Here is a 12,086-nt window from a genome sequence, read left to right on the forward strand (position 1 = left end):
TCACGAGAACAAAACTGAACATTGTTTTATTGATAAATAACTTTTAAAATAATTTAACTCAAATATTCTAGCATTACAATGGTAAACAACTTGAAAATTTTCAGAAAGTCAGCTGAAGTCAACAGAATCCAAACTTGTTAAACAAACACAGATTTTGCAATTATATCCCCATTATGTCTTCAAGGCCATGTAGTAGTTATATTTCTCTTCAAAGCCTGTTACTTATTTTATTGCTAAGCAGCTACATTTCAGAAGTGATGATTAATCACCCTTAGAAAATTCCACAAGACTCTGAGACACAAAATCATGAATCCATCTATCAACATGTGGAAGAGATGTGTCCACAAGAAAAGTCACTATTTTTCGATCCCAAGAGTTAGTGCTGTCATTAACAGCCTGTATCTGTGCCACAAAAGGTTTCTTCTCTACGAGATTCCGAAACACTATTGATGCCTCTTCTGACCACTGCTGGTTTTTCACTCCTAGGACAAATGTAAAGCAAAACAGAAGTTCATTTAAAGACTAGAACAATCTAAGTTTATAAAGAAGCGGTGTGAGTTTAAATACTTGAGAAAACAGATTTTAAAGTGCTAATGAAGGCAACTTAAATCTACAAGCTCACTCATCTCCCACACAAACAAGCTTAATTATTACACAGACTATGACATTTATTTTTTCTTGAAGTCTAAAGATAATAATATGTTTGCAGAAGTGAAAGGCATATGCACTGATTCACTGAGCAATGTAGAGAATATTGGCTGCCTTGCATGACCAGGGCTTATCAGGAACAATGAAAAGAAGGAAACTAAAGATCCTTTCAAAACAAACTTTCTTTATATTCAGCCTGAGGGTGCTGACATTACTTGTCCCGTTGGCCTTGCTTTAGATTTTCTTCTTCTCAAAGCAGCATCAGTTACTAAAACACCTGCCAAACCTTCAAGTCCCAAACTAGACATACAGAGGGCAGAAAGAAAGAGAAAATATGCCTAAATGCCTCACAACTGCTCTTACTTTTTTCAGAGCAGCATCCCACAAAGTCAAGTCTGCTGGAGCCTAAGTGAGTTTTTGAACAATTCACTGAGAAGTAAACAGCTCCTGCAGACTCGGGATTCAATTCCCCAGACCACTGCTGGTGTATAGGGGCTCAAATATCATGCAGGAACACCCAAAAGCCACTTTACAGATGTGCAGAACAGCAAAATGACAATACTTTGCTTTTACTATTAGCAACAGCTTGTCACTGAAATGACAATATAGGAACACAGTTGCCTGCAGATTAAAAAAGAAATTAAAAGCCAATAGTTAATCAACACTTAAGAAAGGAAAATTAATGCTAGGAAAGACTATTGTGGAAACAAATGGGATTTTAGAAGGAAACAATCAGAAACTAAGAGGTATGAGATACAAACACAGAGAGAAAGAAGTGGAAGAATAGCAGGACAATAGTTAATGATCTTCCATGCTCAGCTGGCCTGCTTTGACAGTATGAAGCATCTCAGAGGCAATTTAACTAGCTACCTGGGGGACTCAGTGAAGCAGGAAAAGTGGGTGACTTGCAGGCTTGCTGAACTGGATCCACCAGAAGACAGACACAGCTAGAAATCAACCCCATTACAGGACTGCACACTGAGGATCCCAGCCTGTCAGTAGCACATCCATCAGGCATCACTAGTTTAAAGCAACCCCCAAGGTCACACTGAGGCTAGGCAGGAAAGCAAATCCACAGAGCACTAACTCTGTCACCTGTCACTTCCAACAAGCATATTCTGTGACTGAAATCTAGAACAGTGCTGACCAAACAGCGTCAGAAAGCAGCAGCTGACTAAGACGAGATGTATACATCTGAACACAAAACAGAAATGAAGGAAAGTTTTTGAAAGGACAAAAAAGACAGCAAGGAGATATCAAGTTTTATTTTTTAAATTCTCTCAGATGTATGCACAATCTTGATGCGCCATATTCTTAAGGAAATTATCTTATGTAAGCTTATTGAAAGCCCATCCCCTTGTGGAGTTTTTTGTTTGTTTGAGAAAACCAATATATTCCAGGCAACTCTGGATTCCAAATATGTACTGGAGAACTGTAAATTACAATAGGGATAAGACATATAAAAAATTATCTCGAAATTCAGCATCTAGGTTCCTAACTTTATGTAAACTAAGACAATCAGAACATCAGGTTCTTATCAACAGATACATCATAACTTTCACACTTGGCAGTTGGTTATGTTAAAGGATCAAAAAAAATCCAGTTTTTATTTCCCTGTGTCTTTTGCATAGTAGATATCACACACATTAAATAATAAATTTTATGATAATGAATAGCAGCTGCTGGGAAAGTTTAAGCAGTCTTCATTCTCAAAGACGGTAACTTGTAGTGCTACATTTAATTAAACAAACAAAAATAATTAAACAGAAACACCACTGCCTATGTCAAGAATAAAAGCAGGACATAAACATACAGAAAAAACCCAATTACGTAACTTCTGACTTTGTCCAGTTTACATTTCTGTTCATCTCCATGCCCACTGATGTAAGACTTTAACAAGAGCAATTGCAAATGCTCAATACCTACCTGCAAGCTGAGCTGTGATAGCTTGGAAAGGTAGTCTTCTGAATGTATCCAGGAGGGGCTGTACTTTCTGTATGCTGACAAACTCATGTTTGCCATAGTCCAGCTCATACACTGACAAAAATCCATTTCTAAGAATTCCTTTTATTATGACCCTGTACCACCTAAAAGGGGGGAGAACAAGAATCAACCATTTGAATTCTTACTCACACACTGCCAAAGCACTAGAAAAATAATGCAAAACCTAAAGATCTTAACCAATATGTCTCAGGCTTCCCAAATCTGGACTTAGCTGAATAAAAGTCAACTATCCCAGCTACAATCTGTAAGCATGAAGAGAGTGCAACCTCATTTACTCCCTTAATCTCTCAGATATCATTGGACATCTGCTACCTTGTTAACAATGCGGACTAAGCAAAGCCAGGCTTGCCTAGCTTAGCAGAGTTAAGCTTGCTTTCAGATTTTAAGTAGTTTAACATCTACTTACTCATCTCCAATTTTAGCTGCATACAGCTTGTTTTTTTCAATGTTCACAGGTTTCTCTTCTGCCCTGCTATAGTACAAGATCATTTCTTCCATTAGGGCATACAGATTGTTTAGCTCATTCCAAGGCTGGACAATGAAATGACCGGGATGGCAGGCCACCGAGACATAGATATCCATGAGGTCACCAGGCTTTGGCAAGGGTAGAGGAGGAGGCATATCAAGGGTGGACACTGCACTGCCAGGTTCTCTGCCTGAATCAGGGAAACTCTTCTCCAGCTTCCCACTAGATGACTGTAAAGCTGAAACAGCACCGCCTATAGCTTTTGTGGAGCTAGTCCCACTGGGTGCCACACTCAAGAAAACATCTTTCTGATGCTTCCACAAGTCTGCATTTTTGATCTGTCTATTGATGCTACGATCCATGTCTGGGAAATTCTCTGGAGCAAACAAGTAAACGTGTGCAATTCCTTTTGAAGCATCCTGTTTGATCACCTTGGAACACAAAACACCATTTAAAACCAGTTAGTAACTATTAAAGGCACATCTGATTTTGTACAGAAGACTAAAGAAGCAACAGTTCATTGCATTTATGCACAGAAACATTTTCTGTGTTCTCCCAAAGATATTAAAGAAGTTGTGGGTAATAAGCTGCTCACAGCAGATAAAAAGATAAAAAGCACCTGCAGCTATTCCACTAATTTAAAGCAAACAAAAAACTTGAATTGAGTTTTGTTCCATCCAACAGGTTCAATCTCAGTACTGTGCGCCCAATTCTAGTTTTCAGAAGAACAGCAATGTCCACACAGATCTAAAAAAATTATTAAATAATAACAACTCATCCTTTAAACTATCTTCCTGTCATTAAGGGAAATGAGGCCTGCTAAATTAGATGAAAAAAAAAAGATGAAAAAAGGTTCTAGGTTTCTCCCATGCGTCATTTTCAAGCACTGACATAAAAATGTTTCCTATTTATCCTCAGATATGCCAACATTATTAATAGTAAAGCACTTAAATTTTAGTTTGACAAAGTATGCAACCTCTCTTTAGTGATTCTTCTGTTGATGTTCCTAGCCAAGAATAAAAAATTTCTGCAAATAAAGTATGCATCCGCTGTCTGTTATTTAATACAGCAAAAATTAGCACCAACTCAAACTCTCTTGTAAGAGGATGTCTAGAAAAGCCAGGGGCAACAAGTGTAAGTGTAGAGAGTAGAGGTCTAGACTAAAGCAAGCAAAAAGGTTATGGACAGCTACAAAGCACTTTTTCAAAGTGTCTGACAGTAGCTGGAATCAGAAAGTTAAGAGGAAACTATTGTTGTTTAATCTGTAGTTAGTAAAAGACTTCATTTATGAGGATATTTTCAATTAGTTAATGTGGTTAGGATACACTGCAAATGGAAATAATTTTATCTCAAAGATAAGAAAAATGTGAAGTATATAACGCATATACTAAAAGTCGATTAGGAAAAGCAAACAAAGTCGATTAGCAAAAGCAAACAAAAATAAAATTGCTTTCAAAGATTAGAAGGTGAAAAAGTTTTGCTCCCAAGGGGCATAAAAGTAATTCAAGATTAACTCAGAAGTTGCATATTTCTATGTGCTGAATCATGACAATTGTGTTTCTTTCTTATCAGTGGCAAAAAAATTAACTGCATAATCAGACTTGGACAGCAAAATGTGAAAAACTGCTGTGAAAGCTGCTAAATTCACAGCAGAGGGGGAAAAAGAAGATTCTAACAGGCTAAAGCAAGTAACAAGTTTTTTATGACAAATTTCCCACGAAAAGAACTTGTATAGAGTTTATGTCCTTTAGCTGGTTACAAACTTCTACAATTCTGCTACAAAAACCAATCTACTGAGTTGTTAAACTTTTAAAGTTGTTCTTCCAAGGCTCTTTTCACATGCCTATGTGATTTCAGGTCTCATTGGCATTTTGACTACTTACCTTCATGCTAAATTCAGGACAATTTATTACAGCATCTCTCAGCCACAGTACAGCATCTGGAGTCCACATGCCAGTGTTAGGAGGCAGATCTGCCAGACAGCACTTTAAAGCCTAAGAACATAATTAAGTATACAAGGTATAATTTAATAATACTAAAGATGGTCCATAAGTTCCAATTCAGAGAATAATGCTGACAGAATCAATCATGAATGACAAACAGAAAGAGACAGAGCAAAATGCAAATCCAGTAGCATGATGTCCACCGACTCATAGGACTATACTGTGATTTATTTCAGGCAAAGAAGCACAATAAAATACACTGCAATGTTGAATGCTGTGAAATGAAACAGAATTTCAGTATATAAACCTTGAAGTAGCAGCACTACAAACACAGCCAAGAGACTGAATCCAGGTTAACTTTAACATGTCTTTTTACCTGAGGAGGTATTGCAATTACTTCTCTCAGGAACTGTGGTGGGATTTCTTTGAGTTCTGATACTTTTACAGTTGCAACTGTTCCACTATCCATAAACTGCACATCAAGTGCCCGTCTAGTGTGAATGATTTTTATCTGAAAGAAGAAAGCAAGGGCAAATTTTAAGGTTAAAAACCCAACAATGACACACACATTATGAAATATTTCATGGAAACTAAACATTCAGATTGAGTTGAACAAAAAGAAGAGACTATGCGGGCAAACTCTAGCAACTTTTTGAATACTTCTTACCTCTACACGTGCCCATTTTCCTTTGGAAGGAAACAAGCAGATTTTGCCAGAGAAAGGTAGCAATACATTGAACTCAGATGTCTGCTGCAAATACAAAAACAGAAGTCAGAAAGCATGGAGCTATTTCTATCTGGCACTCAACTAACCATTTCAAAAGCAACGCATGGCATAAACAGTACTGAGAAGCAAAAGCTCTGTTTCAAATAAAAAGTTTCTTTCCAGCTTTAGAAGCACTTCTTATCACTTTGCTTAAGCTTCCTCAATTGGTAAATCTTTTAATCCCAAGCTCTGTATCTTACAGGGAAATTGAGAGAACACAAAGTGCCAGGGTAAAAAGCCACATTTGGAAACAGACTAGGAAGTCACCAACAGTTCCTTGACTTGAAAATCAAGGGCAATTAAGAGCTATGACAGACAAGTGAAGAACCTCCTAGCTTATATTCTGTAACACACAATTTCTAAGACATATAAAAAATCAAAATTACTGCCAACTCAAATGAAAGGCTCCTAGGAGTGACAGTTGCCATGACAATCCTAAATAACACAGCAAGACAATGGCTACACTATAAAAAGTATGGGGAAAATACATTTGAAGAACAATCAACATCTTACTAGGTATAAATTCTTGGGCAAAATTAGTTAAAACCTTCCAGATAAGCTGCAAAGCCTGATATTAAAAAAAACTGAAGAACAATCTCTTTGACAGCAGCAAGAAAATAGCAAGAACTCTCTAAAAAGAGTACCAAATACTCTTGAAGTACTCCCTTCAAATACTCTTGAAACACCTGCATGGCTGCCTTCCTTTGTGTCTTGATGTTACTAAATATTTTAGGGTTTATACACTTTCTTTCTTTCTTTTAGCTTGCTGGAAACAGAATCTGATAAATCAGATGGTTGCACGGCAGTAGTTTTAACAGGACCTCCAAGGATCGCAAGGATGCATGATTGCATGATTTGATTTTGTCAGGTTCAGCTGAATTACAAAATTGATTCTCTCAATTCTTACAAATCAGATTCTCTTTACATTTCTTCTCTTTGACCTAAACTCTCTTGAGTCTAATAAGGATTATTGCATGTGTCTGTAAATGGCTGGTGGAATGTCAGACTTCTCAGCCACATGCCTATTTTATGGCAATTTAAGACTTTTCAAAATGTCTCCTATGCATCCCTTTGATGTTGATACTAGCCACAACATTCAAAAGCTAAGGATGTAAGAACAAGATATGCAGAATCACATATATCAGATCTGAATCTCCAAAGAAGCCATGTTAAGAAGAACAGACCTTGATTACGCTGCTTTTACTGCCACTTTGTACAGACCTAGCTGTTTATGCACCTCAACTTCATAATGTAAAATTTCCAGGAAAAATAAAGGCAGTATCTCCACAGGCTTTAAACCAATCTCATGCAGTTTCCATTGGAAACTTGCCATTAAGAGCCATACTGTTTTTTTACTATTCTAACTATTCAAGAAAAGTTTCAAGTAGTTACTGAAGCCTTAGAGAGTGCCTGTGAAAAAGAAAGCATCAAAAGAAAAAAACCCAAACTAGATAGAGAATTTTTAGTATTTTTGAATAGTCTATAGCTACTATAGAAACTTGAACTTATGTGCAAGGAAAATTATTGGTACTCTCTGAAGAAATGCTGCATGACTTCACCACTTCTCTCACCACAGTACTTACCTTGTAAAGAAAGTAGTCTTCTAGTTTCTGCAATATTTCAGAAAGTCTAGACAAGCCTTTGGATGGCACTTGACAATACAGGCTCCCATCAGAGGAAACACTGGTTACTCTGACATTAGTATATAGTGCATCTACCTGCAACAGTTGGAGTTTGACAAGAAAGGGAAAAAGAAACCACACACAAAATTTAGCAAATTTACGACTACTGTTTTTGTCCATCAACAGTCAATGATTTTTAATGATTAAGGAGGAAACAGGACAATGGTACCTGTAGGTGCAGTTCAAGGGACTTGTCATACAATGCCTTCAGACAAGTAGCATTGATGTTGATATCATCTTCTCCAGAAGTGTCATAGAGAACAAGAAGAGGAGTATCACTCTTTTCCAGTATTTCCACAGCAAATATCTTGAAACATGTCTGTGATTCCACAGCCTTTACTAGGACAGGATCATCACAGAAGGCTTCCAGTCCTGTAAGATATACCATACTTTTTTGTGTACAGAAGTTGTACTGCACCCCTGCTACTTGCAGTCTACTTAATTTCTACCTTTTTATCAAAGAAAGCCATCTTTGGGGGCGGGGCAGAATAGAAAAGAAAAAGATCTTCTTCAGAAAGAGTTGAGGGAAATGTGTAGAAAAGAATGGAATGCATCCAAGTATCAAAAAACCAACCAACCAACCAAAAAAAAGCCAAACTCATTCACAGCAATTTCACATATTTAAAATTTAATATTTTTAAAAGGTTAAAAAGGCCTACAAGTTTTAGAAAGGTAAATAAATTCCAGCAGAGTCCAGGAAGTCTGCAAGTACTGAAAGGGGAAGGATCACTTCAAAATAATTAAATAGGCTCATGTTTAGAAATATTGCCTAATCTGGCTACAACAGACATACCTCATCTATGGAAAAATATGTTGTGCTAGTGTACACACAACACATGTGCTTCACACAACATGTTTCCTGTACTTTAAACATTTCCTTTTATTTCTTTAGGCTCACATATATTAAAGGGACAAAGACATTCATGTTAAGTGCAGAAATAATTAAGCTCTGTTACAGAGGTACAGGATAAAATTGTCTTCTAATATCAAGGATTCTCTGTAAAAATTTTCTTCATATCCTTTCTTCCTTCCTTTTACTTCTTTCCATGCATACCCATGTCTGCTTAGACTAGCCGAGCTGAACAAAATCTTCAAACACATACAGAACTATTACAAACAAGTAAGAGTCACAGAGGCTTCAATCCATAAGCTGTGCCAACATAAGCATAGCAGCAAGCATGTGTGCAGTTAGCACTGGTTTTCTCTTACCTGCCAGTTTACATTTTGCAGCTTGAAAAGGAAGTGATCTGAACTGTTTCTGTAGTCTGCACACACTGCTGCTTTCAACAAACTCAGTGAAGCCATGATCAACATAGTATACCTGATAATGGAAAAGGGAATTAAAAGCATGAGATCATGAATATAATTGCAAATATGTTTTCTTGAGTCTAGGGAGAATGTATTCTGTTACCACGTTCTCTATACAGCCACAGACAAATTATTTTTTGCCAGTTTAGTACCATTAATCTCATGCTTTCAGGGAAAGCCTTCTTCTCAAGATCTCTACAAAACTATCCTCTCCAACTGTTCTACAGAATTTCAACTTCAAAAAGGATCACTGCTGGAAGAATTCAGCCTATATTATGTCAAACTACATGAAGAAAGGTAATAAAGTCGTAATTTTTATTTACAAAGTTTTGAAATGTTGAAAAATCAAATACCACTTAGGTGCCATTTTAAGTTTTGCCTATTTTTTCTACAACATTAAGAGAGTAATTTTGATTTAAGCTTGTCTTTACTTTGATATAAATACCACAGTCAGTGCAGGAAACTAGTTTGGAAACTACTAATTTCACTGCAGATGGCACAAAGAGTCTACTTGGCACAGGAAAAGTTTAACAGAGGAGTTAAATAATGTCAATGGGGTTTAACTAAAATGTATATGACATAACTCCCAAAACACCAGATCTGCCTGAAAAGGGAAAGTATACTTTCCCTTTTTTTTGGTATTTAGTTAGAGATACATCAGTACAAGACTTCAGACAAGATCTGAATGTTGTTCTTCCCTTTCCCTTCCTGTGTCTTTCTCACATTATTCCTCCTATCAAAGGTACATTTTCTGTATAAAAGTTCTATAGGGCCCAGACCCTTTTAAAACCAGAACCAAAACTCCCAGACTGAAACAGTCATGAGAAAAACCTGAAAGACCATTTAATTTTGTCAATCATATAAATTTTACAAGGTCTTAATTTCTCATACACCTAAAACCAGAAGCATTTCAGGGCAAGGAAAGAAAGAACACTAGTGTAGCATATTTAAGAATTGACTGTGTATCTAAAAAACAAGCTTGTCTCAATTCTTTCTCCAAGTGCCAGAAGAGGTAGTTGCTTGCCTTTACTCTGTGGTCTTCTAGAGAAATTATCTGTGCACGCAACCAGGCTTCCTCCTCAGCATGGACTGCAACAAGTTGCCCAACACTCAGAGACTGAGCTGGTGACACTGTACTGTTCTGATTGTAGTATGCTTTCATTTCATCTTCCATTTGTTCCTGGGCAGAAGAATAATCTTTGCCCACATACCTACGATATTTCACAAAAAAAACACAACAAGAGTTGGGATGCAACTTCAAAAAAGTTGAATAAAAACATAAGAACATTTAAATGCACATATGAATACATGATATACATTTTCTAAGATATTCATGTCCTAACTCTTCTCTTTTTAGAAAAAAAAGTTACTCTGTCACTAACAAACAGCATCTTAATCTGGTTTTCACTAAGGTTGATCCAAACCAAAGCATCTAAAATATTTTTTAAAATTAGCTGTTAAACTAAGTGCTGTTTATTCTCATATTCCAGATTTATTCTGATATTTGGCTGCGGACTTAATGGTTCATATTAGTGCTGTTTGTGTTACACAGGTCTTAAATCAGGTATATTATCTTTCTGGAAAATCCTAATGGATTTAAGTTCTGAATGCTTCAGTACAGTAGCTGCTATTTCAGCTTGTTCATAGAGAGTGTGATACTCAGTTCTACCACATAGTTTAGATCATATGCCCAGAGACAGTGCAGATTTTGTAATATCACATGATATCATAACTCTGTTACAAAGGTTTTGTTAAATCTGGCCACATTCCAGGGAACTGTGATTTTCCTAAAAACAGCCTTTTTGTTTCTGTCCAAGCATTCACCTACTCTGTAATGGAGATAAAGTGGGGTGAGAGTCACCTATGCGTTACTTAAAAGTTTCTTGGACATTTGTTTCATAAAGATACCTAATAGACAGTTGGAGTAACTCAACTGCAGAAGAAAACAGAAGAATCTTTTGGAATTTCCTGCCTCATTCACTATTTTATTCATTATTTCTTGTGAGAATTCAACTGCAATAATGTAGTAGTGTATCATCTCTGCCTTCAAACACTCTGCTATAAATGTCTAGCAAATATCTAGGAGTGTTTCTATCGCCTTACTTTTATTCTGACTACATTAGAATTCTTTGAGAATTGATCCATGCCTCAAAACAGAAACAGCACCAAAACCAGCACGTTTCAGCTTTGCCTTCATTTGTATTGCAGGTGAGAGGTTTCAGACAAAAAATTAGCCAAAGAGATATTACTCCATCCCTGAGACTGAACTAGGAATCTTAATGTTATTGGTCCTGCAAAAATCAACATCAGCTAACAGCTGCTACATAATTCTGGTGTGGATCAGAAGACTGGTAGGACATGTAAGAAAAGAAGAGCCCATGCAGTGTTTCCTCCCTATACATCTACATAACATTTTCTTGTCATGGTAAAAAACCCTAGCCCTTTCAGGGTTTCATCATATGAGGATAAGTGACTTTGCCCATGAAGCACATGGATAACCCTGAGAAGTAATTTTTGTAACTGGAACCAAAAAACCACTAATTATCATCATGTACCTACACAGAGCTGACAAACAGAAACTTCAGTTCTGTCCAAGAAACATGGCTCAAAATTTGGGAACTGCAGCTTTGTAGAGAAATTTTTACATAACCACCCTCGGCTCAACAGTGTCATATGGTGTTTTAATCCATGGTACTCAAAGCATTCGTCCCAATACTTAGTGGAAACGTCCTTAAAATAACAGACTAGAAAGCTAAGAACCATTACTCCACACGTACAGTAAGTTTTAAATGATGCCAGAACTAGAAGGTGCAGAGGAAAGTTTTGTAGAGTTAAGTCACATGTGCATAGCAGGCTGGAAGTAAGAGATGTAATGCAACAATCCACTTCTTATACTATTTCCTTAGACTATGCTGATAAGGAACCAAATCAAGAAACACTAGTAGTTTTTTGCTGGATGAATGCTCATCTTTCCATAAGTGGAATGTGAGTGCACTCAAGTCATGCCTAGTTAATGTAAGCTATAGAAGTAAAAAGTATTTTAATAAGCACAATAGTAGTATCTGAATACTACTATTTGTGTTGTAGTGGGATTATTTTATAAAGTCTTCCAATGGCCAGTTAAATCTGCCTTATTTCTCAGACAAGGTAAAGTTAATGATCTAAGTGATTGGTTCAGGACATAAAAAGTTTCAGAAAATTTCCATTTAAACACACGAAAAAAAGATTCTTAATTTTCATTAGCAAAATAAGTAAATTATGAAGTCCTG

At 36.5% G+C, this 12,086-nt stretch overlaps 1 protein-coding gene across 5 annotated transcripts in view; it reads right to left on the reverse strand.

The window, feature by feature from the left end:
- Window positions 1-12,086, reverse strand: part of TDRD7 (tudor domain containing 7) — a 46,309-nt gene continuing 34,223 nt past the window's right edge. For 3 of the 5 annotated variants that reach the window (XM_056513100.1, XM_056513096.1, XM_056513097.1), the window contains exons 8-17: window positions 9,842-10,028; window positions 8,719-8,830; window positions 7,679-7,881; window positions 7,411-7,545; window positions 5,729-5,812; window positions 5,438-5,572; window positions 5,002-5,112; window positions 3,059-3,549; window positions 2,575-2,735; window positions 1-482 (exon numbers count right to left, since the gene is read on the reverse strand). In XM_056513100.1, the coding sequence (XP_056369075.1) occupies window positions 262-482; window positions 2,575-2,735; window positions 3,059-3,549; window positions 5,002-5,112; window positions 5,438-5,572; window positions 5,729-5,812; window positions 7,411-7,545; window positions 7,679-7,881; window positions 8,719-8,830; window positions 9,842-10,028 (1,840 nt within the window). In that variant the 3' untranslated portion in view covers window positions 1-261. The remainder of the gene's footprint in view (window positions 483-2,574; window positions 2,736-3,058; window positions 3,550-5,001; window positions 5,113-5,437; window positions 5,573-5,728; window positions 5,813-7,410; window positions 7,546-7,678; window positions 7,882-8,718; window positions 8,831-9,841; window positions 10,029-12,086) is intronic. The other 2 variants (XM_056513098.1, XM_056513099.1) reach the window with 1 other exon arrangement.

This window comes from Oenanthe melanoleuca, chromosome Z (genome assembly GCF_029582105.1).
Source record: "Oenanthe melanoleuca isolate GR-GAL-2019-014 chromosome Z, OMel1.0, whole genome shotgun sequence".
Lineage (NCBI taxonomy): Eukaryota > Metazoa > Chordata > Aves > Passeriformes > Muscicapidae > Oenanthe > Oenanthe melanoleuca.